At 41.7% G+C, this 27,429-nt stretch overlaps 1 protein-coding gene across 1 annotated transcript in view; it reads left to right on the top strand.

Moving 5' to 3' along the window:
• Window positions 1-27,429, top strand: part of KDELR1 (KDEL endoplasmic reticulum protein retention receptor 1) — a 100,269-nt gene that overhangs the window by 39,881 nt on the left and 32,959 nt on the right. Inside the window, exons 3-4 of the mRNA XM_053690670.1 lie at window positions 6,253-6,411; window positions 8,033-8,285. Coding sequence (XP_053546645.1) covers window positions 6,253-6,411; window positions 8,033-8,285 — 412 coding nt within the window. The remainder of the gene's footprint in view (window positions 1-6,252; window positions 6,412-8,032; window positions 8,286-27,429) is intronic.

Here is a 27,429-nt window from a genome sequence, read left to right as displayed (position 1 = left end):
CTGAATGAATTTTAGCATCTTAGTGTTTTTATATTTATTTGGTCTATATACATCCACTCACTTATCCACTTTAATAATGAGTGGAATTATGTTCATCTAAGTAAGATTTGTTGTTATATGAATTTTTTAATCTCATAGTATATGTTTTCATTCAAACATGAACACTGGGCGATTAATTATTCTTTTAGGTAATCATCCGTTACTAAATACATGGATTTTTTATCAGAAAATATTTGTACAAAACATCAACAATAGGTGGAATATTGTTCTTTTAGGTATCGTTAGTCTTTTCAACTTTGGAATTTTTATCTCAACTTTTTTATTTCAATTTTCTAGTGTCCTCAGTAGAATAAGTTAGCACTCAAAATTAATATCCATACATCCATACATCCAATTCCGTTTAATAGGTAGTTCATTGTTCCTGCAGGGATCATTCATTTTTTCAACACATTCAGAAAAACCTAGTGACTATAGACGTTCTTATTAGATAATAAAAATATAGTCATTAAATTAGGGATCACCATTAAATCTCACAATGAGAAATACATAGAAAATAAACAGTTTATTATAATATTATAGGAACTTAGCAAAACTCTATTAAATTACTTTCAACAAATTGAATCAAAGCATTTTTCCAAGAACCATCACTCTTTAAAAATATATATGCTTTTGGGTTTTTCTAAAGGTTTTTATATGTAGTAGATACTTTTATGTGAATACAATATGAATCGATTTAAATACAACTTTTTTCTACATGGAGAGTAAATATGAACTGTTCCTTAAGGTTGACTATATCAAACTACGAATAATCAATTGATATCTGTATGTTTTCATTTTTGACAATGTAAGCAGGAATTACAGTGTACTGAACACCATCTAACAAAACGCCATATTGGGAAGCACGCATTCATTTTGTATAGTTTTAATGTTTCAGAGCTTTTTGTGCTTATTGAATTTGTTAGCGTTACATGTATACTCACTGTGGCAACTTTTTTAGGTAATTAGTAACAAGTTGTTAACCCAACTGTGCCTTTTTAACGAACATAGCGATGTCAGATTTATGGTTTTACACACCCCTCGTTAGCATTGGCTAAACAAACTCACACCTCCTTTTTGATTGGCCACCTTGCCTTTAAAACAAAAAGGCGCACTTTTAACAATATTAAGCCTTTGAAAAAGCCCGGCCGAAGTCGGGGGAAACGCGTCAGGCCAGTCACTGCAGACTATCACTCTATTTGGGAAGCAGAACAACCTGTTTACAGAAGCTGGTCACACGCTCAGGTTAAGGATCCGGATTACCATTACCTGTCGCTGTTGGACAAAAGCTGTAAGGTGAAGGACCATCGGTGCCACTGTTACAGGAGCTGCAGACCCAAGGAGTGTTGTTTCAATGCATATCATTTATTTTAATCTATTAAGTGCAATTATTACTGTGCGTGTGTCACTTTGTTATTAAAACTTTTACACTTGAATCGTGCTTTGTGCGCCTGTTTTTTCTTTTCTGTTTTATGTTATCACTTCTGAGTCAAGACCGGTGAATTGCTGGCTGGAACAAGGCTGCACTATAAAGGCACAACATTTGGAATTCAATCCTTTTACAGAGGAACCGTTTGGGATAGCATTCCAAGGAAAGAACTTGCAAAACACCAGCTGCAAGATTTTAACCTTTTTAACCTTTAAACTAATTTACTCCATCACAAGGTACTGTGGTCAAGTCATTTTTTGGTATCCCCATTTTGAGATTATATGGACAATTTTTGAGAATAGACTAATTCCATTGGGATTGTGTATATATATTTTTTTTATCAGATACATATTTTTTCATCAGTTTTTAATATTTATAATATTTATTGTGGTTGGCATTAGAGCGCAAAAAATTTCTTGTTTTAAATGCCCCCAAGACAGCATGAAGGAACGGCCCCCTATCCGGAAACGGATCTAGTGGGGGGCAGACTTTCTCTCTTCGCCCAGGCGTGTGCAAGAGATGTTCAGGATCCCTGGGCGTTGGAGATCATATCTCAGGGATATCTTCTGGACTTCAAAGCTTCTCCTCCACAAGGGAGATTTCATCTTTCAAGGTTATCAGCAAACCAGATAAAGAAAGAGGCATTACTAAGCTGTGTGCAAGACCTCCTAGTAATGGGAGTGATCCATCCAGTTCCGCGGACGGAACAAGGACAGGGATTTTATTCAAATCTGTTTGTGGTTCCCAAGAAAGAGGGAACCTTCAGACCAATCTTGGATCTAAAGATCTTAAACAAATTCCTCAGAGTTCCATCATTCAAAATGGAAACTATTCGGACCATCCTACCCATGATCCAAGAGGGTCAGTACATGACCACAGTGGACTTAAAGGATGCCTACCTTCACATACCGATTCACAAAGATCATCATCGGTTCCTAAGGTTTGCCTTTCTAGACAGGCATTACCAATTTGTAGCTCTTCCCTTCGGTTTGGCCACTGCCCCGAGAATTTTTACAAAGGTTCTGGGCTCACTTCTGGCGGTTCTAAGACCGCGAGGCATAGCGGTGGCTCCGTATCTAGACGACATCCTGATACAGGCGTCAAGCTTTCATATTGCCAAGTCTCATACAGAGATAGTTCTGGCATTTCTGAGGTTGCATGGGTGGAAAGTAAACGTGGAAAAGAGTTCTCTATCACCACTCACAAGAGTCTCCTTCCTAGGGACTCTTATAGATTCTGTAGAGATGAAAATTTACCTTACGGAGTCCAGGTTATCAAAACTTCTAAATGCTTGCCGTGTCCTTCATTCCATTCCACGCCCGTCAGTGGCTCAGTGCATGGAAGTAATCGGTTTAATGGTAGCGGCAATGGACATAGTGCCATTTGCGCGCCTGCATCTCAGACCGCTGCAATTATGCATGCTAAGTCAGTGGAATGGGGATTACTCAGATTTGTCCCCTCTACTAAATCTGGATCAAGAGACCAGAGATTCTCTTCTCTGGTGGCTTTCTCGGGTCCATCTGTCCAAGGGTATGACCTTTCGCAGGCCAGATTGGACGATTGTAACAACAGATGCCAGCCTTCTGGGTTGGGGCGCAGTCTGGAACTCCCTGAAGGCTCAGGGATCGTGGACTCAGGAGGAGAAACTCCTCCCAGTAAATATTCTGGAGTTAAGCTTGGCCTCAGTTAGCAACACTGAGGTTCATCAGATTTCAGTCGGACAACATCACGACTGTGGCTTACATCAACCATCAAGGGGGAACCAGGAGTTCCCTAGCGATGTTAGAAGTCTCAAAGATAATTCGCTTGGCAGAGTCTCACTCTTGCCACCTGTCAGCAATCCACATCCCAGGCATAGAGAACTGGGAGGCGGATTTTCTAAGTCGTCAGACTTTTCATCCGGGGGAGTGGGAACTCCATCCGGAGGTGTTTGCTCAACTGGTCCATCGTTGGGGCAAACCAGAACTGGATCTCATGGCGTCTCACCAGAACGCCAAGCTTCCTTGTTACGGATCCAGGTCCAGGGACCCGGGAGCAACGCTGATAGATGCTCTAGCAGCTCCTTGGTTCTTCAACCTGGCCTATGTGTTTCCACCGTTTCCTCTGCTCCCTCGACTGATTGCCAAAATCAAACAGGAGAGAGCATCTGTGATTCTGATAGCGCCTGCGTGGCCACGCAGGACCTGGTATGCAGACCTAGTGGACATGTCATCTCTTCCACCATGGACTCTGCCTCTGAGGCAGGACCTTCTAATACAAGATCCTTTCAATAATCCAAATCTAATTTCTCTGAGACTGACTGCATGGAGATTGAACGCTTGATTCTATCAAGGCGTGGCTTCTCAGAGTCAGTCATTGATACCTTAATACAGGCTCGGAAGCCTGTCACCAGGAAAATCTACCATAAGATATGGCATAAATATCTTTATTGGTGTGAATCCAAGAGTTACTCATGGAGTAAGGTTAGGATTCCTAGGACAAAGGCTTTTCAGCTAGTTCTTTAAAAGGACAGATCTCTGCTCTGTCTATTCTTTTGCACAAGCGTCTGGCAGAAGTTCCAGACGTCCAGGCATTTTGTCAGGCTTTGGTTAGGATTAAGCCTGTGTTTAAAACTGTTGCTCTCCCGTGGAGCTTAAACTTGGTTCTTAAAGTTCTTCAGGGAGTTCCGTTTGAACCCCTTCATTCCATTGATATTAAACTTTTATCTTGGAAAGTTCTGTTTTTGATGGCTATTTCCTCAGCTCGAAGAGTTTCTGAGTTATCTAGCTTACATTGTGATTCTCCTTATCTGATTTTTCATTCAGACAAGGTAGTTCTGCGTACGAAACCTGGGTTTTTACCTAAGGTGGTTTCTAACAGGAATATCAATCAAGAGATTGTTGTTCCATCATTGTGTCCTAATCCTTCTTCAAAGAAGGAACGTCTTTTGCATAATCTGGACGTAGTCCGTGCCTTGAAGTTTTACTTACAGGCTACTAAAGATTTTCGTCAAACATCTGCCCTGTTTGTCGTTTACTCTGGACAGAGGAGAGGTCAAAAAGCTTCGACAACATCTCTCTCCTTTTGGCTTCGGAGCATAATACGCTTAGCCTATAAGACTGCTGGACAGCAGCCCCCTGAAAGGATTACAGCTCATTCTACTAGAGCTGTGGCTTCCACCTGGGCCTTTAAAAATGAGGCCTCTGTTGAACAGATTTGCAAGGCTGCGACTTGGTCTTTTCTTCACACCTTTTAAAATTTTTACAAATTTGACACTTTTGCTTCTTCGGAGGCTGTTTTTGGGAGAAAGGTTCTACAGGCAGTGGTTCCTTCCGTTTAAGTTCCTGCATTGTCCCTCCCATCATCCGTGTACTTTAGCTTTGGTATTGGTATCCCACAAGTAATGGATGATCCGTGGACTGGATACACTTAACAAAAGAAAACATAATTTATGCTTACCTGATAAATTTATTTCTCTTGTAGTGTATCCAGTCCACGGCCCGCCCTGTCCTTTTAAGGCAGGTCTAAATTTTAATTAAACTACAGTCACCACTGCACCCTATGGTTTCTCCTTTCTCGTCTTGTTTCGGTCGAATGACTGGATATGGCAGTGAGGGGAGGAGCTATATAGCAGCTCTGCTGTGGGTGATCCTCTTGCAACTTCCTGTTGGGAAGGAGAATATCCCACAAGTAATGGATGATCCGTGGACTGGATATACTACAAGAGAAATAAATTTATCAGGTAAGCATAAATTATGTTTTTAAACAAAAAAGGTAGCTTCCAGTACGCCCTAAGGCGGCTTCCTAAGCGCTGGAATAAATTAATGGCGACTGTCCCTGATGCCCCTGCCCACACAGCCCTTCCCAGCACACATCCGCACGGCCTCTTTTTAGCTCCCTAAGATAAAAAGCTGTGTGAGAGGGAAAGGCACACACTGTGTTAAAAGCTTAGGCCTACACATAGGAAAAAGGCATCTGCAGGCACCATGTTGTACTTTTGAGAGATAAATAAACATGGTAACTGCAGATGCCGGTCACTAAGTTAGCACATAAGTTCGCAAACTTTTTCCTATGTTTAGGTCTAAGCTTTTAACACCGCTTGTGCCGTTCCCTCACACAGCTCTTTACCTTGACAGCACTCCCAAGTCTCGCTGCCGTGTGCTAGCAAGCACTATAAGCATCCTGAGCCGCCCTGCGGGCTGCGCGTGATCTAAAATGGCTTAAATGTGCAGGATAAGTCACTGATGCCCCATCTACACAGCCCTTCCCAACAAAGGCTTACAGGAACGATCTGACACGCTGCAGCCTGCATGTGTATTAAGCATGAAAAATAAGTTAAATAACCAGGGGAGACCTACCTTACAACAGTGCAGCGTGAGCGAAGTGAACTGTCCCATGGCGCGTCTTCCTCACTCTACACACATGCACGCTGCGTGCTGCAAGCAGCCCAACTAATCGACTGACCAACTAATCGATAATGAAAATCGTTGACTACGATTTACATTATTGATTAAGTAGTTGTTTCAGCCCTACACTAACCCTTTATCTATAAAGGGAGACTAGCACAAAACATGTGTCTTTTAGAATCACCCTGGATACATTTTAACAAAGTGTAATAGAAATTTACAGCTGGGTCGTGTTCATTTTAATGGTAATCTATAACGTTTAGGTCCTATAATCTCTATTTTCTAACGTTTATGCATATTTATTACTAAAGATAACTCACATTTTTTATTTTTTTTTTCATTTTCTCGACACCTTTTTGTAAACATTTTATTTCTATTTTTTGTTTATCTCTGTATACCTAGGTTGTGTACATCGGAAGTTCTTATGCTACTGTCTGGATGATTTACAGCAAATTCAAAGCAACATATGATGGTAACCATGATACCTTCCGTGTGGAGTTCCTCATTGTTCCGACTGCGATTTTGGCATTTTTGGTTAATCATGACTTTACCCCTCTAGAGGTAAGTTTAAAAAAACAGTATACAGAACCTATAATTATATTGAGATTAGCAAAACGATATTCTATTCCAGCTTATTTTTTGTTGTTGTTTCAGTCCCCATATGAAATTGGTACCAAACATATAATTAAAGGGACATTACATTTTCATTTTCGAATCAGATAGTGTAAAATAAAAAAAAAAAAAACACTTTCCATTTTATTTCTATTATCAAATATTTTTAGTATCCTTTGTTGAAAAGCACGTAGGTAGGCTCTAGATTGAAGCACTATATGGCATCTCAGCACTGCTGTAATCCCAATAAACGACTGGATACTCAGTTTGACCTAAAGAAGAGTGCAGCCATGTGGTACAGCATTGTATCTGCAGGAAATCTGACACTGATTATGTGTCAGATTAGTTTCTTGCTATCTTTATTTGAAAAAAAGGAATCTAAGCTAAGGAGCTGGCCCATTTTTGATTCAGCACCCTGGATAGTGGTCATTGGTGGCAAGCGCAACCCAGGTGCTGAACCAAAAATGGGTTGGCTCCTAAGCTTACATTCTTGATTTTCAAATAAAGGTAGCAAGAGAATGAAGAAACATTGATAATAGGAGTAAATTAGAAAGTTGCTTAAAGGGACATAAAACCCAAAAAATTTCTTTCATGATTCAGATAAAGAATATCATTTTAAACAACTTTCTAATTTACTTCTATTATCAAATCTGTTTCATTCTCTTGGTATCATTTGTTGAAGGAGCAGCAATGCACTACTAGTTTCTAACTGAACACATGGGTGAGCCAATCACATTCAATATATATATGCAGCCACCAATCAACAGCTAGGACCTAGGTTCTCTGCTGCTCATGAACTTGCCTAGATAAACCTTTCAGCAAATGATAACAAGAGAAGGAAGCAAATTAAATAATAGAAGTAAATTGGAAAGTTGTTTAAAATCGTATTCTCTATCTGAATCATGAAAGAAAAAAAATTGGGTTTCAGGTCCCTTTAAAGGACCATTCAATGCAGTAGAATTACATAATTAATAAGTGCATAATACAAAGACAATATAATATCACTTACTCTGAATTTCAAATAAGCAGATGATTTTTTTCCCCTCATATTTTCCGGCCCCCGGTACCATGTGACAGACATCAGCCAATTACAGACTAGTATACATATACCCTGTGAGGTTGTGCACATGCTCAGTAGGATCTTGTTCCCCAGAAAGTGTGAATATAAAAAGACTCTGCAAAAATGTGATAATGGAAGTAAATTGGAAAGTATCTTAAAACTGCGTGCTCTATCTGAATCATAAAAGCCCCCATTCTGGGTCCCTAAATGGCCAAATAATGCAAGCTCTCAAACAAACAAACTGGACCACCCAAGGGTGCACAAGCCTTAGGTAATCTCCCTAGACACATACAAAACACAGAAATGGACTACACTCTCAAACTGGACCGGGTACACACCCTATGAGCTGGCAAAATGCACAGCCCTGGGTGCTTTCATACATTCACTCCATGGTAGATATAAATTCAATTCAATGGAAAAATAATACAATGTTATGTTTTAGTTTTTATGTTTCCACCAATTTCTAATACTAACATTTTCTCTTTCGGTTTGCTTTCATACATCTAATAGATCATGTGGACTTTCTCAATCTATTTGGAGTCTGTTGCTATTCTGCCACAGCTTTTCATGGTTAGCAAAACAGGAGAAGCAGAAACCATAACCAGCCATTATCTCTTTGCTTTGGGAATCTATCGTACTTTGTACCTCTTCAATTGGATCTGGCGCTATTGGTTTGAAGGATTCTTTGATCTCATTGCTATTGTTGCTGGACTGGTTCAAAGCATACTTTATTGTGATTTCTTTTATCTATACATCACCAAAGGTAAGAATTGCACTTTTAATAATAGTAAACAACCACATTTAAATATACACATTGCTTTTATGCAGGAGTTGTATTTTATATTTTTTTAAATAAATATATATAAATATAATTTTTTTTATCAGTTCTAAAAATGTTTATTTTGTTTACCAATGTCTAACTTTTGAGCTGCAGCCACGTGCCCCCTTTAGATTTTTTTTTTCTGACAGCACAGCCAGTGTGAAGCCATGCTGCATGTTCAATTGACTACAATAAGGCACGCTGCAAAGTCTCTATTATCCAGGCTTGCAGACTTTACAAAAGTGTTGCACGTATTTCTACAGCAGATGATCTGATCATGTGCAGTTCATCTCCTTTTTAAATAATGTAAAAATATGAATAATTATTACAATTTTTTTTAACATTATTTGAATAAAAAATATTTGTTTCTTCTGTTATGTGTGATCAGTCCACGGGTCATCATTACTTCTGGGATATTATCTGCTCCCCTACAGGAAGTGCAAGAGGATTCACCCAGCAGAGTTGCTATATAGCTCCTCCCCTCTACGTCACCTCCAGTCATTCTCTTGCACCCAAAGACTAGATAGGAGGTGTGAGAGGACTATGGTGATTATACTTAGTTTTTATAACTTCAATCAAAAGTTTGTTATTTTACAATAGCACCGGAGCGTGTTATTACTTCTCTGGCAGAGTTTGAAGAAGAATCTACCAGAGTTTTTCTTATGATTTTAACCGGAGTAGTTAAGATCATATTGCTGTTTCTCGGCCATCTGAGGGAGGTAAAAGCTTCAGATCAGGGGACAGCGGGCAGTTGAATCTGCATTGAGGTATGTAGCAGTTTTTATTTTCTGAATGGAATTGATGAGAAAATCCTGCCATACCGTTATAATGACATGTATGTATACTCTACACTTCAGTATTCTGGGGATGGTATTTCACCGGAATTACTCTGTAAAAGTACATTAAACCTTTTAATAGGTATTTAATTCATGTTAAACGTTTTTGCTGGAATGTAGAATCGTTTGCATTTCTGAGGTACTGAGTGAATAAATATTTGGGCATTATTTTTCCACTTGGCAGTTTGCTTGTTTTGATTATGACAGTTTCGTTTCTCTCTCACTGCTGTGTGTGAGGGGGAGGGGCCGTTTTTGGCGCTCTTTGCTACGCATCAAAAATTTCCAGTCAGTTACTCTTGTATTTTCTGCATGATCCGGTTCATCTCTAACAGAACTCAGGGGTCTTCAAACTTCTTTGAAGGGAGGTAGATTCTCTCAGCAGAGCTGTGAGACTTATGTAGTGACTGTGTTTTAAAACGTTGCTCTGTGATTTTTATGTTTAAAATTTAATTAGTGTTACTTTACTAATGGGAACAAACCTTTGCTAACAAGTTGTGTTGTTTTTTAAAGAGTGATGCTATAACTGTTTTTCAGTTCATTATTTCAACTGTCATTTAATCGTTTAGTGCTTCTTGGAGGCACAGTACGTTTTTGTTAAATAAGATTGTAACCAAGTTGCATGTTTATTGCTAGTGTGTTAAACATGTCTGATTCAGAGGAAGATACCTGTGTCATTTGTTCCAATGCCAAGGTGGAGCCCAATAGAAATTTATGTACTAACTGTATTGATGCTACTTTAAATAAAAGCCAATCTGTACAAATTGAACAAATTTCACCAAACAGCGAGGGGAGAGTTATGCCGTCTAACTCGCCTCACGTGTCAGTACCTGCGTCTCCCGCCCGGGAGGTGCGTGATATTATGGCGCCTAGTACATCTGGGCAGCCATTACAGATAACATTACAAGATATGGCTACTGTTATGACTGAAGTTTTGGCTAAGTTACCAGAACTAAGAGGCAAGCGTGATCACTCTGGGGTGAGAACAGAGTGCGCTGATAATTCTAGGGCCATGTCTGATACTGCGTCACAGCTTGCAGAGCATGAGGACGGAGAGCTTCATTCTGTAGGTGACGGTTCTGATCCAAGCAGATTGGATTCAGATATTTCAAATTTTAAATTTAAATTGGAAAACCTCCGTGTATTACTAGGGGAGGTCTTAGCGGCTCTTAACGATTGTAACACTGTTGCAATACCAGAGAAAATGTGTAGGTTGGATAAATACTTTGCGGTACCGGCGAGTACTGACGTTTTTCCTATACCTAAGAGATTAACTGAAATTGTTACTAAGGAGTGGGATAGACCCGGTGTGCCGTTCTCACCCCCTCCAATATTTAGAAAGATGTTTCCAATAGACGCCACCACACGGGACTTATGGCAAACGGTCCCTAAGGTGGAGGGAGCAGTTTCTACTTTAGCTAAGCGCACCACTATCCCGGTGGAGGATAGCTGTGCTTTTTCAGATCCTATGGATAAAAAATTAGAGGGTTACCTTAAGAAAATGTTTGTTCAACAAGGTTTTATATTGCAACCCCTTGCATGCATCGCGCCGATTACGGCTGCGGCAGCATTTTGGATTGAGTCTCTGGAAGAGAACCTTAGTTCCGCTACGCTGGACGACATTACGGACAGGCTTAGAGTCCTTAAACTAGCTAATTCATTCATTTCGGAGGCCGTAGTACATTTAACCAAACTTACGGCTAGGAATTCAGGATTCGCCATTCAGGCACGTAGGGCGCTGTGGCTAAAATCCTGGTCGGCTGATGTAACTTCTAAGTCCAAATTACTTAATATACCTTTCAAGGGGCAAACTTTATTTGGGCCCGGTTTGAAAGAAAATTATCGCTGACATTACAGGAGGTAAGGGCCACGCTCTACCTCAAGACAAAGCCAAAGCTAAGGCTAGACAGTCTAATTTTCGTCCCTTTCGGAATTTCAAAGCAGGTGCAGCATCAACTTCCACTGCACCAAAACAGGAAGGAGCTGTTGCTCGTTACAGACAAGGCTGGAAACCTAACCAGTCCTGGAATAAGGGCAAGCAGGCCAGAAAACCTGCTGCTGCCCCTAAGACAGCATGAACCGAGGGCCCCCGATCCGGGACCGGATCTAGTGGGGGGCAGACTCTCTCTCTTCGCCCAGGCTTGGGCAAGAGATGTCCAGGATCCCTGGGCGCTAGAGATCATATCTCAGGGATACCTTCTAGACTTCAAATTATCTCCCCCAAGAGGGAGATTTCATCTGTCAAGGTTGTCAACAAACCAAATAAAGAAAGACGCGTTTCTACGCTGTGTACAAGATCTATTATTAATGGGAGTGATCCATCCGGTTCCGCGGTCGGAACAAGGACAAGGGTTTTACTCAAACCTGTTTGTGGTTCCCAAAAAAGAGGGAACTTTCAGGCCAATCTTGGATTTAAAGATCCTAAACAAATTCCTAAGAGTTCCATCGTTCAAAATGGAAACTATTCGGACAATCTTACCCATGATCCAAAAGGGTCAGTACATGACCACAGTGGATTTAAAGGATGCTTACCTTCACATACCGATTCACAAAGATCATTACCGGTATCTAAGATTTGCCTTCTTAGACAGGCATTACCAGTTTGTAGCCCTTCCATTCGGATTGGCTACGGCTCCAAGAATCTTCACAAAGGTTCTGGGTGCCCTTCTAGCGGTTCTGAGACCGCGAGGAATTTCGGTAGCTCCGTACCTAGACGACATTCTGATACAAGCTTCAAGCTTTCAAACTGCCAAGTCTCATACAGAGTTAGTTCTGGCATTTCTAAGGTCGCATGGTTGGAAAGTGAACGAAAGGAAGAGTTCTCTCTTGCCTCTCACAAGAGTTCCATTCTTGGGGACTCTTATAGATTCTGTAGAAATGAAGATTTATCTGACAGAAGACAGATTAACAAAGCTTCTAAATACATGCCGTGTCCTTCATTCCATTCAACTCCCGTCAGTAGCTCAATGCATGGAGGTGATCGGCTTAATGGTAGCAGCAATGGACATAGTACCCTTTGCACGCCTACATCTCAGACCGCTGCAATTGTGCATGCTGAGTCAGTGGAATGGGGATTACTCAGATTTGTCCCCCACTCTGAATCTGGATCAAGAGACCAGAAACTCTCTTCTATGGTGGCTTTCTCGACCACATCTGTCCAGGGGGATGCCGTTCAGCAGGCCGGACTGGACAATTGTAACAACAGACGCCAGCCTTCTAGGTTGGGGCGCTGTCTGGAATTCTCTGAAGGCTCAGGGACAATGGAGTCAGGAGGAAAGTCTCCTGCCAATAAACATTCTGGAATTGAGAGCAGTTCTCAATGCCCTTCTAGCTTGGCCCCAGTTAAAGACTCGGGGGTTCATCAGGTTTCAGTCGGACAACATCACGACTGTAGCTTACATCAACCATCAAGGAGGGACAAGAAGCTCCCTAGCAATGATAGAAGTATCAAAGATAATTCGCTGGGCAGAGTCTCACTCTTGCCACCTGTCAGCAATCCACATCCCGGGAGTGGAGAACTGGGAGGCGGATTTCTTGAGTCGCCAGACTCTTCATCCGGGGGAGTGGGAACTTCATCCGGAGGTCTTTGCCCAAATACTTCGACGTTGGGGCAAACCAGAGATAGATCTCATGGCGTCTCGCCAGAACGCCAAACTTCCTCGCTACGGATCCAGATCCAGGGATCCGGGAGCGGTTCTGATAGATGCTTTGACAGCACCTTGGAACTTCAGGATGGCTTATGTGTTTCCACCCTTCCCGCTGCTTCCTCGATTGATTGCCAAAATCAAACAGGAGAGAGCATCAGTGATTCTAATAGCGCCTGCATGGCCGCGCAGGACTTGGTATGCAGATCTAGTGGACATGTCATCCTGTCCGCCGTGGTCTCTACCTCTAAGACAGGACCTTCTGATTCAGGGTCCATTCAAACATCAAAGTCTAACTTCTCTGAAGCTGACTGCTTGGAAATTGAACGCTTGATTTTATCAAAACGTGGGTTTTCTGAGTCGGTTATTGATACCCTGATACAGGCTAGGAAGCCTGTTACCAGAAAGATTTACCATAAAATATGGCGTAAATACCTATACTGGTGTGAATCCAAAGATTACTCCTGGAGTAAGGTTAGGATTCCTAGGATATTGTCTTTTCTACAAGAAGGTTTAGAAAAGGGTTTATCGGCTAGCTCATTAAAGGGACAGATCTCAGCTCTGTCCATCTTGTTACACAGGCGTCTGTCAGAAAATTCAGACATCCAGGCCTTTTGTCAGGCTTTAGCTAGGATCAAGCCTGTGTTTAAAACTGTTGCTCCGCCATGGAGTTTAAACTTAGTTCTTAACGTTTTACAGGGTGTTCCGTTTGAACCCCTTCATTCCATTGATATAAAATTGTTATCTTGGAAAGTTCTATTTTTAATGGCTATTTCCTCGGCTCGAAGAGTCTCTGAGTTATCAGCCCTACATTGTGATTCTCCTTATCTGATCTTTCACTCAGACAAGGTAGTTCTGCGTACTAAACCTGGGTTCTTACCTAAGGTTGTCTCTAACAGGAATATCAATCAAGAGATTGTTGTTCCATCCTTGTGTCCAAATCCTTCTTCAAAGAAGGAACGTCTTCTACACAATCTGGATGTAGTTCGTGCCCTCAAGTTCTACTTGCAGGCAACTAAAGATTTTCGCCAAACTTCTTCCCTGTTTGTCGTTTATTCTGGACAGAGGAGAGGTCAAAAAGCTTCTGCTACCTCTCTCTCTTTTTGGCTTCGTAGCATAATACGTTTAGCCTATGAGACTGCTGGACAGCAGCCTCCTGAAAGAATTACAGCTCATTCCACTAGAGCTGTGGCTTCCACTTGGGCCTTTAAGAATGAGGCCTCTGTTGAACAGATTTGCAAGGCTGCAACTTGGTCTTCGCTTCATACTTTTTCCAAATTTTACAAATTTGACACTTTTGCTTCTTCGGAGGCTATTTTTGGGAGAAAGGTTCTTCAGGCAGTGGTTCCTTCTGTATAATGAGCCTGCCTATCCCTCCCGTCATCCGTGTACTTTTGCTTTGGTATTGGTATCCCAGAAGTAATGATGACCCGTGGACTGATCACACATAACAGAAGAAAAAATAATTTATGCTTACCTGATAAATTCCTTTCTTCTGTTGTGTGATCAGTCCACGGCCCCGCCCTGTTTTTTAAGGCAGGTACATATTTTTTAAATTATAATTCAGTCACCACTACACCCTTGGCTTCTCCTTTCTCGTTGGTCTTTGGTCGAATGACTGGAGGTGACGTAGAGGGGAGGAGCTATATAGCAACTCTGCTGGGTGAATCCTCTTGCACTTCCTGTAGGGGAGCAGATAATATCCCAGAAGTAATGATGACCCGTGGACTGATCACACAACAGAAGAAAGGAATTTATCAGGTAAGCATAAATTATGTTTTTTACATTATTTTTATATTTAAGTTACCTTGAGATAACTGTCTTCAAGTGTGCTAACCCGACTGCCACATTCCAATATATATGATTATTATATATGTGTGCGCATATATATATATATATATATATATATTTAAAAATACATAGAACATATTCCTCTATGTGAAGAACATACAGTAAACAAATACATCTGTGTATGTGTGTGTATATATATATATATATATATACATACATTAGAGCCCTTTTTTTGTCTAACATCTTTTATACCATATATCATTGAACCCTTAAAGGGCCATAATACCCAAATGTTTAAACACTTGAAAGTGATGCAGCATAGCTGTAAAAAGCTGACTAGAAAATATCTCCTGAACATCTCTATGTAAAAAAGAAAGATATTTTACCTCAAAAGTTCCTCAGTAGCCACCTCCCATTGTAAAGGATTTCTAAGCAGCATTTTAGTGTCTGTCCTGGGACATCTGAAGGGATGAGCATTGTGCCCTCTCATCTTATTTCACCAATCAGGTAAAGGAAGTTTACAATGAAATCTCATGAGATCACAGTAAAAGTTCATGACCTCAGCACTGCTGATGCTGATTGGCTGCTGTTCATTTATTCATTTTTTTAATTTTTTTTACCTGCAGCTGGGAGCAGGTGAAGTATAACTTTTTACACAGAACTTACTCTGCTGAGCTGAGGAGATTGTGAGGTAAAATATCTTCCTTTTTTACATAGAGATGCTCAGGTGATATTTTCCTGTCAGCTTTTTATAGTTATACTGCATCAGTTTCAAGTGATTTAGCATATGAGTATTATGTCCCTTTAAATCTTTGTTATATATATTAAAAAAAAGAATTACTTTGTATTGGATAGTGTTTATATGAGTGTAACTACTTTAAAATGTATTTGTTGTGTTTCACGCAAGTTCTTCAGTCGCGCTTACCACATGAGCGCAAATTACGATTGCACTTGAACGAATGTGTTTACTTTCAACTTGTAATACGAGCAATATTTCTCCAACATTGGTGTGTCCGGTCCACGGCGTCATCCATTACTTGTGGGATATTCTCCCCTACAGGGAAAGGCAAGGAGAGCACACAGCAAGAGCTGTCCATATAGCTCCCCCTCTGGCTCCGCCCCCCAGTCATTCTCCTTGCCGCTCTGAACAAGTAGCATCTCCACGGGGATGGTGAGGAGTTTGTGGTGTTAGTTGTAGTTTTTTATTTCTTCTATCAAGAGTTTGTTATTTTAAAATAGTGCTGGTATGTACTATTTACTCTGAAACAGAAAGAGATGAAGAGTTCTGTTTAAAAGAGGAGTATGATTTTAGCAGCAGTAACTAAAATCGATTGCTGTTCCCACACAGGACTGTTGAAATGAGAGAACTTCAGTTGGGGGGAACAGTTTGCAGACTTTTCTGCTCAAGGTATGACTAGCCATTTTCTAACAAGACTGTGTAATGCTGGAAGGCTGTCATTTTTCCCTCATGGGGATCGGTAAGCCATTTTCTTAGACTTAGAAAGAATAAAGGGCTTATTATGGGCTATTAACTGGTGGACACTCTTAAGGGCTAAATCGATTGTTTATTTAAGTTTTTATTTAAAGTTTGAAGTGGATTTCACACTTTTATTATTTGGGGAACGTTTTTTTTATCACCAGGCACTAGTTAAGACACCTTCCCAGTCAGGAAGGGCCTTTCACTGTATTAGGCAGAGCCTCATTTTCGCACCATTATTGCACAGTTTCTTTTAAGTACAGTGCATGCAGATGCATGTGAGAGGGTCTGGTGTCCACTGAAAAAGTTCCTAGAAGGCTTGAAATACCCCCCTGGGATAGTTGAAGTCACAACAAAGGCTGTGGCTGGGACACATTTTAAGGGTTAACAGCTTGAAAATTGGGGTGCAATACTTTGAATGCATTAAGACACTGTGGTGAAAATTTGGTAAAGATTGGACAATTCCTTCATAGTTTTTCACATATTCAGTAATAAAGTGTGCCCTGTTTAACATTTAAAGAGACAGTAACGGTTTTGTTTTAAAACGGTTTTCTCCAACATAGGTGTGTCCGGTCCACGGCGTCATCCTTACTTGTGGGATATTCTCCTCCCCAACAGGAAATGGCAAAGAGCCCAGCAAAGCTGGTCACATGATCCCTCCTAGGCTCCGCCTACCCCAGTCATTCTCTTTGCCGTTGTACAGGCAACATCTCCACGGAGATGGCTTAGAGAATTATCTGCTCTGCAGTGTTCTTCTCCTTATCTGGTGTTCCGTGCAGATAAGGTGGTTTTGCGTACTAAACCTGGTTTTCTTCCAAAAGTTGTTTCTAACAAAAACATTAACCAGGAGATAGTTGTGCCTTCTTTGTGTCCTAATCCAGTTTCAAAGAAGGAACGTTTGTTGCACAACTTGGATGTAGTTCGTGCTCTCAAATTTTACTTAGCAGCTACTAAGGATTTCAGACAAACTTTGTCTTTGTTTGTTGTTTATTCTGGTAAACGGAGAGGTCAAAAAGCAACTTCTACCTCTCTCTCCTTCTGGATTAAAAGCATTATCCGATTGGCTTATGAGACTGCCGGACGGCAGCCTCCTGAAAGAATCACAGCTCACTCCACTAGGGCTGTGGCTTCCACATGGGCCTTCAAGAACGAGGCTTCTGTTGATCAGATATGTAAGGCAGTGACTTGGTCTTCACTGCACACTTTTTCTAAATTTTACAAATTTGATACTTTTGCTTCTTCTGAGGCTATTTTTGGGAGAAAGGTTTTGCAAGCCGTGGTGCCTTCCATTTAGGTGACCTGATTTGCTCCCTCCCTTCATCCGTGTCCTAAAGCTTTGGTATTGGTTCCCACAAGTAAGGATGACGCCGTGGACCGGACACACCTATGTTGGAGAAAACAGAATTTATGTTTACCTGATAAATTACTTTCTCCAACGGTGTGTCCGGTCCACGGCCCGCCCTGGTTTTTTTAATCAGGTCTGATAATTTATTTTCTTTAACTACAGTCACCACGGTAACATATGGTTTCTCCTATGCAAATATTCCTCCTTAACGTCGGGTCGAATGACTGGGGTAGGCGGAGCCTAGGAGGGATCATGTGACCAGCTTTGCTGGGCTCTTTGCCATTTCCTGTTGGGGAGGAGAATATCCCACAAGTAAGGATGACGCCGTGGACCGGACACACCGTTGGAGAAAGTAATTTATCAGGTAAACATAAATTCTGTTTTTGTACTTTATTAACCAGTTTAAGCCTGTTTAACATGTCTGTACCTTCTGATAGATCATATTCTGTATGTATGGAATCCAATGTGGTTCCCCCTTCAAATATATGTGATAATTGTGCCATAGCGTCCAAACACAGTAAGGACAGTATTGTCACAAATAGTAAGGTTGCCCAGGATGATTCCTCAGATGAAGGAAGTAGAGATAGTTCTACATCTTCTCCTTCTGTGTCTATACCAGTTATGCCCGCGCAGGCGACCCCTAGTACTTCTAGCGCGCCAATGCTTGTTACTATGCAACAATTGACGGCAGTAATGGATAACTCCATAGCTAATATTTCTCCAACATTGGTGTTTCCGGTCCACGGCGTCATCCTTACTTGTGGGAATATCTCTTCCCCAACAGGAAATGGCAAAGAGTCCCAGCACAGCTGGCCATATAGTCCCTCCTAGGCTCCGCCCACCCCAGTCATTCTCTTTGCCGTTGCACAGGCAACATCTCCACGGAGATGGTTAAGAGTATGTGGTGTTTAGTTGTAGTTTTTTATTCTACTATCAAGAGTTTGTTATTTTAAAATAGTGCTGGTATGTACTATTTACTCTGAAACAGAAAAAGATGAAGAATTCTGTTTGTGAGAGGAAGATGATTTTAGCAGACAGTAACTAAAATCCTTTGCTGTTTCCACATAGGACTGTTGAGATGAAGTAACTTCAGTTGGGGGAAACAGTTAGCAGACTTTTCTTCTTAAGGTATGACTAGCCATATTTCTAACAAGACTGTGTAATGCTGGAAGGCTGTCATTTCCCCTCATGGGGACCAGTAAGCCATTTTCTTAGTCTCAAGCAGAATAAAGGGCTTAATATGGGCTATAAAACTGGTAGACACTTTTATGGGCAAAATCGATTGCTTTATTTGGGCATTTTATACATGTTTATGCTGGTATTTCACACTTATAAACTTGGGGAACGTTTTTTAACGTCAGGCACTATGTTAGACACCTTTTCCAGTCAGGAAGGGCCTTCCCAGTTGTAGGTTGAGCCTCATTTTCGCGCCATTACTGTGCAGTTGTTTTTGAGAGCAAGACATGCAGATGCATGTGTGAGGATCTGAAGATAGTTGGAAAAGTTCCTAGAAGGCGTCATTTGGTATCGTATTCCCCTCTGGGCTTGGAAAAGTCGCAGCAAAGACTGTAGCTGGGACTGTAGAGGGGTTAAAACTGTAACCGGCTCCGGTTTCGTTATTTTAAGGGTTAAAGCTCTGAAAATTGGTGTGCAATACCTTTAATGCTTTAAGACACTGTGGTGAAATTTTGGTAAATTTTGAACAATTCCTTCATATTTTTTCACATATTCAGTAATAAAGTGTGCTCTGTTTTAAAATTTAAAGAGACAGTAACGGTTTTGTTTTAAAACGGTTTTTGTGATTTACTGACAAGTTTAAGCCTGTTTAACATGTCTGTGCCTTCAGATAAGCTATGTTCTATATGTATGAAAGTCAATGTGTCTCCCCCTTCTAAATTATGTGATAATTGTGCCATAGCGTCCAAACAAAGTAAGGACAGTACTGTCACAGATAATGAAGTTGCCCAAGATGATTCATCAGATGAAGGGAGTAGACATGGTTCTACATCATCTCCTTCTGTGTCTACACCAGTTTTGCCCACGCAGGAGGCCCCTAGTACTTCTAGCGCGCCAATGCTTATTACCATGCAACAATTGACGGCTGTAATGGATAACTCCATAGCAAATATTTTATCCAAAATGCCTGCATATCAGAGAAAGCGCGATTGCTCTGTTTTAAACACTGAAGAGCAGGAGGGCGCTGATGATAATTGTTCTGTCATACCCTCACACCAATCTGAAGGGGCCATGAGGGAGGTTTTGTCAGATGGGGAAATTTCAGATTCAGGAAAAATTTCTCAACAGGCTGAACCTGATGTTGTGACATTTAAATTTAAATTAGAACATCTCATCACTGCATAAGGAGGTGTTATCTACTCTGGATGATTGTGACAACCTGGTCATTCCAGAAAAATTATGCAAGATGGACAAGTTCCTAGAGGTTCCGGTGCACCCCGACGCTTTTCCTATACCCAAGCGGGTGGCGGACATAGTGAATAAGGAGTGGGAGAAGCCCGGCATACCTTTTGTTCCCGCTCCTATATTTAAGAAATTATTTCCTATGGTCGACCCCAGAAAGGACTTATGGCAGACAGTCCCTAAGGTCGAGGGGGCAGTTTCTACTCTAAACAAGCGCACTACTATTCCTATCGAGGATAATTGTGCTTTCAAAGATCCTATGGATAAAAAATTGGAGGGTTTGCTTAAAAAGATTTTTGTACAGCAAGGTTACCTTCTTCAACCCATTTCGTGCATTGTTCCTGTCACTACAGCAGCGTGGTTCTGGTTCGAGGAACTAGAAAAGTCGCTCAGTAGAGAGACTCCATATGAGGAGGTTATGGACAGAGTTCACGCACTTAAGTTGGCTAACTCTTTTATTTTAGATGCCGCTTTGCAATTAGCTAGATTAGCGGCGAAAAATTCAGGGTTTGCAATTGTGGCGCGCAGAGCGCTTTGGCTAAAGTCTTGGTCAGCGGATGTATCATCCAAGACAAAATTGCTTAATATCCCCTTCAAGGGTAAAACTCTCTTTGGGCCAGAATTGAAAGAGATTATCTCAGACATCACTGGGGGAAAGGGCCACGCCCTCCCACAAGATAGGCCTTTCAAAGCCAAGAATAAGTCTAATTTCTCCAACATTGGTGTGTCCGGTCCACGGCGTCATCCTTACTTGTGGGATATTCTCTTCCCCAACAGGAAATGGCAAAGAGTCCCAGCAAAGCTGGTCACATGATCCCTCCTAGGCTCCGCCCACCCCAGTCATTCTCTTTGCCGTTGCACAGGCAACATCTCCACGGAGATGGTTAAGAGTTTTTTGGTGTTTAAATGTAGTTTTATTCTTCTATCAAGTGTTTGTTATTTTAAAATAGTGCTGGTATGTACTATTTACTCTGAAACAGAAAAGGATGAAGATTTCTGTTTGTAAGAGGAAGATGATTTTAGCAGACAGTAACTAAAATCGATTGCTGTTTCCACACAGGACTGTTGAGATGAAGTAACTTCAGTTGGGGGAAACAGTTAGCAGTCTTTTCTGCTTAAGGTATGACTAGCCATATTTCTAACAAGACCATGTAATGCTGGAAGGGTGTCATTTCCCCTCATGGGGACCGGTAAGCCATTTTCTTAGTTAAACATAAAAGAATAAAGGGCTTCAAAAAGGGCTTAAAAACTGGTAGACATTTTTCTGGGCTAAAACAATTGCTTTACTAGGCATATTATGCAGATTCTAACTAATTATTGGTATTATAATCTTGGGGAACGTTTAGAAAAACGGCAGGCACTGTGTTGGACACCTTTTTCAGATGGGGGCCTTTCTAGTTATAGACAGAGCCTCATTCTGGGACTGTATAGGGGTTAAATGTAAAAACGGCTCCGGTTCCGTTAATTTAAGGGTTAAAGCTGAAATTTGGTGTGCAATACTTTTAATGCTTTAAGACACTGTGGTGAAATTTTGGTGAATTTTGAACAATTCCTTCATACTTTTTCACATATTCAGTAATAAAGTGTTTTCAGTTTGAAATTTAAAGTGACAGTAACGGTTTTATTTTAAAACGTTTTTTGTGCTTTGTTGACAAGTTTAAGCCTTTTTAACATGTCTGTACCATCAGATAAGCTATGTTCTATATGTATGAAAGCCAATGTGTCTCCCCATTTAAATTTATGTGATAATTGTGCCATAGTGTCCAAACAAAGTAAGGACAGTAATGCAACAGATAATGATATTGCCCAAGATGATTCCTCAAATGAGGGGAGTAAACATGATACTACATCATCCCCTACTGTGTCTACACCAGTTATGCCCACACAGGAGGCCCCTAGTACATCTAGTGCGCCAATACTTATTACCATGCAACAATTAACGGCTGTAATGGATAACTCCATAGCAAATCTTTTATCCAAAATGCCTACTTATCAGAGAAAGCGCGATTGCTCTGTTTTAAACACTGAAGAGCAAGAGGACGCTGATGATAACTGTTCTGACATACCCTCACACCAATCTCAAGGGGCCATGAGGGAGGTTTTGTCTGATGGAGAAATTTCAGATTCAGGAAAAATTTCTCATCAAGCTGAACCTGATGTTGTGACATTTAAATTTAAATTAGAACATCTCCGCGCACTGCTTAAGGAGGTGTTATCTACTCTGGATGATTGTGACAATTTGGTCATTCCAGAGAAATTATGTAAGATGGACAAGTTCCTAGAGGTTCCGGTGCCCCCCGACGCTTTTCCTATACCCAAGCGGGTGGCGGACATAGTAAATAAAGAGTGGGAAAGGCCCGGCATACCTTTTGTTCCCCCCCCCTATATTTAAGAAATTATTTCCTATAGTCGACCCCAGAAAGGACTTATGGCAGACAGTCCCCAAGGTCGAGGGGGCGGTTTCTACTCTAAACAAACGCACTACTATTCCTATCGAAGATAGCTGTGCTTTCAAAGATCCTATGGATAAGAAATTAGAGGGTTTGCTTAAAAAGATTTTTGTACAGCAAGGTTACCTTCTACAACCAATTTCATGCATTGTTCCTGTCACTACGGCAGCGTGTTTCTGGTTCGAGGAACTAGAAAAATCGCTCAGTAAAGAATCTTCGTATGAGGAGGTTATGGACAGAGTTCAAGCACTTAAATTGGCTAACTCTTTTGTTTTAGATGCCGCTTTGCAATTAGCTAGATTAGCGGCGAAAAAATTCAGGGTTTGCTGTCGTGGCGCGCAGAGTGCTTTGGCTAAAGTCTTGGTCAGCGGATGTGTCTTCCAAGACAAAATTGCTTAACATTCCTTTCAAAGGTAAAACATTATTTGGACCTGATTTGAAAGAGATTATTTCAGACATCACTGGGGGAAAGGGCCACGCCCTCCCACAGGATAGGTCTTTTAAGGCTAATAATAAGCCTAATTTTCGTCCCTTTCGCAGAAACGGACCAGTCTCTAATTCTGTATCCTCTAAGCAAGAGGGTAATACTTCACAACCCAAACCAGCCTGGAAACCAATGCAAGGCTGGAACAAGGGTAAGCAGGCCAAGAAGCCTACCACTGCTACCAAAACAGCATGAAGGGATAGCCCCCGATCCGGGACCGGATCTAGTGGGGGGCAGACTTTCTCTCTTTGCTCAGGCTTGGGCAAGAGATGTTCAGGATCCTTGGGCGCTAGAAATAGTTTCTCAAGGTTATCTCCTGGAATTCAAGGAACTACCCCCAAGGGGAAGGTTCCACAGGTCTCAATTATCTTCAAACCAAATAAAGAGACAGGCATTCTTACATTGTGTAGAAGACCTGTTAAAGATGGGAGTGATACATCCAGTTCCAATAAGAGAACAAGGAAGGGGATTTTATTCCAATCTGTTCATAGTTCCCAAAAAAGAGGCAACATTCAGACCAATTTTGGATCTAAAGATCCTAAACAAATTTCTCAGAGTACCATCGTTCAAAATGGAAACTATTCGAACGATCCTACCTACTATCCAGGAAAATCAATTTATGACTACCGTGGATTTAAAGGATGCGTACCTACATATTCCTATCCACAAGGAACATCATCAGTTCCTAAGGTTCGCTTTTCTGGACAAGCATTACCAGTTTGTGGCACTTCCATTTGGATTAGCCACTGCTCCAAGGATTTTCACAAAGGTACTAGGGTCCCTTCTAGCGGTTCTAAGACCAAGGGGCATTGCAGTAGTACCTTACTTGGACGACATCCTGATTCAAGCGTCGTCCCTGTCAAAAGCAAAGGCTCATACGGACATCGTCCTAGCCTTTCTCAGATCTCACGGATGGAAGGTGAACAAAGAAAAAAGTTCTCTGTCCCCGTCAACAAGAGTTCCCTTCTTGGGAACAATAATAGATTCCTTAGAAATGAGGATTTTCTGACAGAGGTCAGAAAATCAAAACTTCTAAGCTCTTGTCAAGTACTTCATTCTGTTCCTCGTCCTTCCATAGCGCAGTGCATGGAAGTAATAGGATTGATGGTTGCAACAATGGACATAGTTCCTTTTGCACGAATTCATCTAAGACCATTACAACTGTGCATGCTCAGACAGTGGAATGGGGATTATACAGACTTGTCTCCGACGATTCAAGTAGATCAAAAGACCAGAGATTCACTCCGTTGGTGGCTGACCCTGGACAATCTGTCACAGGGAATGAGCTTCCGCAGACCAGAGTGGGTCATTGTCACGACCGACGCCAGCCTAGTGGGCTGGGGCGCGGTCTGGGAATCCCTGAAAGCTCAGGGTCTATGGTCTCGGGAAGAGTCTCTTCTCCCGATAAACATTCTGGAACTGAGAGCGATATTCAATGCTCTCAGAGCTTGGCCTCAACTAGCAAAGGCCAAATTCATAAGGTTTCAGTCAGACAACATGACGACCGTTGCATATATCAATCATCAGGGGGGAACAAGGACTTCCCTGGCGATGAAAGAAGTGACCAAGATAATTCAATGGGCGGAGGATCACTCCTGCCACTTGTCTGCGATCCACATCCCAGGAGTGGAAAATTGGGAAGCGGATTTTCTGAGTCGTCAGACATTCCATCCGGGGGAGTGGGAACTCCATCCGGAAATCTTTGCCCAAATAACTCAATTATGGGGCATTCCAGACATGGATCTGATGGCGTCTCGTCAGAACTTCAAGGTTCCTTGCTACGGGTCCAGATCCAGGGATCCCAAGGCGACTCTAGTAGATGCACTAGTAGCACCTTGGACTTTCAACCTAGCTTACGTATTCCCACCGTTTCCTCTCATTCCCAGGCTGATAGCCAGGATAAATCAGGAGAGGGCCTCGGTGATCTTGATAGCTCCTGCGTGGCCACGCAGGACTTGGTATGCAGACCTGGTGAATATGTCATCGGCTCCACCATGGAAGCTACCTTTGAGACAGGACCTTCTTGTTCAGGGTCCATTCGAACATCCGAATCTGGTTTCCCTCCAACTGACGGCTTGGAGATTGAACGCTTGATTTTATCAAAGCGTGGGTTTTCAGATTCTGTAATAGATACTCTGATTCAGGCTAGAAAGCCTGTAACTAGAAAAATTTACCATAAAATATGGAAAAAATATATCTGTTGGTGTGAATCTAAAGGATTCCCATGGAACAAGATAAAAATTCCTAAGATTCTATCCTTTCTACAAGAAGGTTTGGAGAAAGGATTATCTGCAAGTTCTCTGAAGGGACAGATCTCTGCTTTATCTGTTTTACTTCACAAAAGACTGGCAGCTGTGCCAGATGTTCAAGCATTTGTTCAGGCTCTGGTTAGGATCAAGCCTGTTTACAGACCTTTGACTCCTCCCTGGAGTCTAAATCTAGTTCTTTCAGTTCTTCAAGGGGTTCCGTTTGAACCCTTACATTCCGTAGATATTAAGTTATTATCTTGGAAAGTTTTGTTTTTGGTTGCAATTTCTTCTGCTAGAAGAGTTTCAGAGTTATCTGCTCTGCAGTGTTCTCCGCCCTATCTGGTGTTCCATGCAGATAAGGTGGTTTTGCGTACTAAGCCTGGTTTTCTTCCGAAAGTTGTTTCCAACAAAAATATTAACCAGGAGATAGTTGTACCTTCTTTGTGTCCGAATCCAGTTTCAAAGAAGGAACGTTTGTTACACAATTTGGACGTAGTCCGTGCTCTAAAATTCTATTTAGAGGCTACTAAAGATTTCAGACAAACATCTTCCTTGTTTGTTGTTTATTCTGGTAAAAGGAGAGGTCAAAAAGCGACTTCTACCTCTCTTTCCTTTTGGCTTAAAAGCATTATCCGATTGGCTTATGAGACTGCCGGACGGCAGCCTCCTGAAAGAATCACAGCTCACTCCACTAGGGCTGTGGCTTCCACATGGGCCTTCAAGAACGAGGCTTCTGTTGACCAGATATGTAAGGCAGCGACTTGGTCTTCACTGCACACTTTTGCCAAATTTTACAAATTTGATACTTTTGCTTCTTCGGAGGCTATTTTTGGGAGAAAGGTTTTGCAAGCCGTGGTGCCTTCCATTTAGGTGACCCTGATTTGCTCCCTCCCTTCATCCGTTGTCCTAAAGCTTTGGTATTGGTTCCCACAAGTAAGGATGACGCCGTGGACCGGACACACCAATGTTGGAGAAAACAGAATTATGCTTACCTGATAAATTACTTTCTCCAACGGTGTGTCCGGTCCACGGCCCGCCCTGGTTTTTTAATCAGGTCTGATGAATTATTTTCTCTAACTACAGTCACCACGGTATCATATGGTTTCTCCTATATATATTTCCTCCTGTCCGTGGGTCGAATGACTGGGGTGGGCGGAGCCTAGGAGGGATCATGTGACCAGCTTTGCTGGGACTCTTTGCTATTTCCTGTTGGGGAAGAGAATATCCCACAAGTAAGGATGACGCCGTGGACCGGACACACCGTTGGAGAAAGTAATTTATCAGGTAAGCATAAATTCTGTTTTTCGTTCCTTTCGTAATTTCAGGAACGGACCGGCCTCTACTTCTGCATCCTCTAAGCAAGAGGGTAATGCCTCACAGACCAAACCAGCCTGGAAACCGATGCAAGGCTGGAACAAGGGTAAGCAGGCCAAGAAGCCTGCCGCTGCTAACAAAACAGCATGAAGGAGTGGCCCCCGATCCGGGACCGGATCTAGTGGGGGGCAGACTCTCTCTCTTTGCTCAGGCTTGGGCAAGAGATGTTCAGGATCCCTGGACGCTAGAAATAGTTTCTCAGGGTTATCTTCTGGAATTCAAGGAACTACCCCCAAGGGGAAGGTTCCACATGTTTCACTTATCCTCAAACCAAATAAAGAGACAGGCGTTCTTACATTGTGTAGAAGACCTGTTACATATGGGAGTGATACACCCAGTTCCAATGACGGAACAAGGAATGGGATTTTACTCAAATCTGTTCGTAGTTCCCAAAAAAGAGGGAACCTTCAGACCAATTCTGGATTTAAAGATCCTAAACAAATTTCTCAGGGTGCCATCGTTCAAAATGGAAACCATTCGAACGATTCTACCTACTATCCAGGAAGGTCAATTTATGACTACCGTGGATCTAAAGGATGCGTACCTACATATTCCTATCCACAAAGAACATCATCAGTTCCTAAGGTTCGCCTTTCTGGACAAACATTACCAGTTTGTGGCCCTCCCTTTCGGGTTAGCCACTGCTCCAAGGATTTTCACAAAGGTACTCGGGTCCCTTCTAGCGGTTCTAAGACCGAGGGGCATTGCAGTAGTACCATACTTGGACGACATTCTAATACAAGCGTCGTCCCTTTCAAAAGCAAAGGCTCATACAGACATTGTTCTGGCCTTTCTCAGATCTCACGGATGGAAGGTGAACATAGAAAAAAGTTCTCTGTTTCCGTCGACAAGAGTTCCCTTCTTGGGAACAATAATAGATTCCTTAGAAATGAGGATTTTTCTGACAGATGTCAGAAAGTCAAAACTTCTAAGCGCTTGTCAAGTTCTTCATTCTGTTCCACGTCCTTCCATAGCTCAGTGCATGGAAGTAGTAGGGTTGATGGTTGCAGCAATGGACATAG

The sequence above is a fragment of the Bombina bombina genome, chromosome 8, assembly GCF_027579735.1.
Source record: "Bombina bombina isolate aBomBom1 chromosome 8, aBomBom1.pri, whole genome shotgun sequence".
In the NCBI taxonomy this organism is placed as follows: domain Eukaryota; kingdom Metazoa; phylum Chordata; class Amphibia; order Anura; family Bombinatoridae; genus Bombina; species Bombina bombina.
This window is presented reverse-complemented; position numbering and strand designations above follow the sequence as displayed.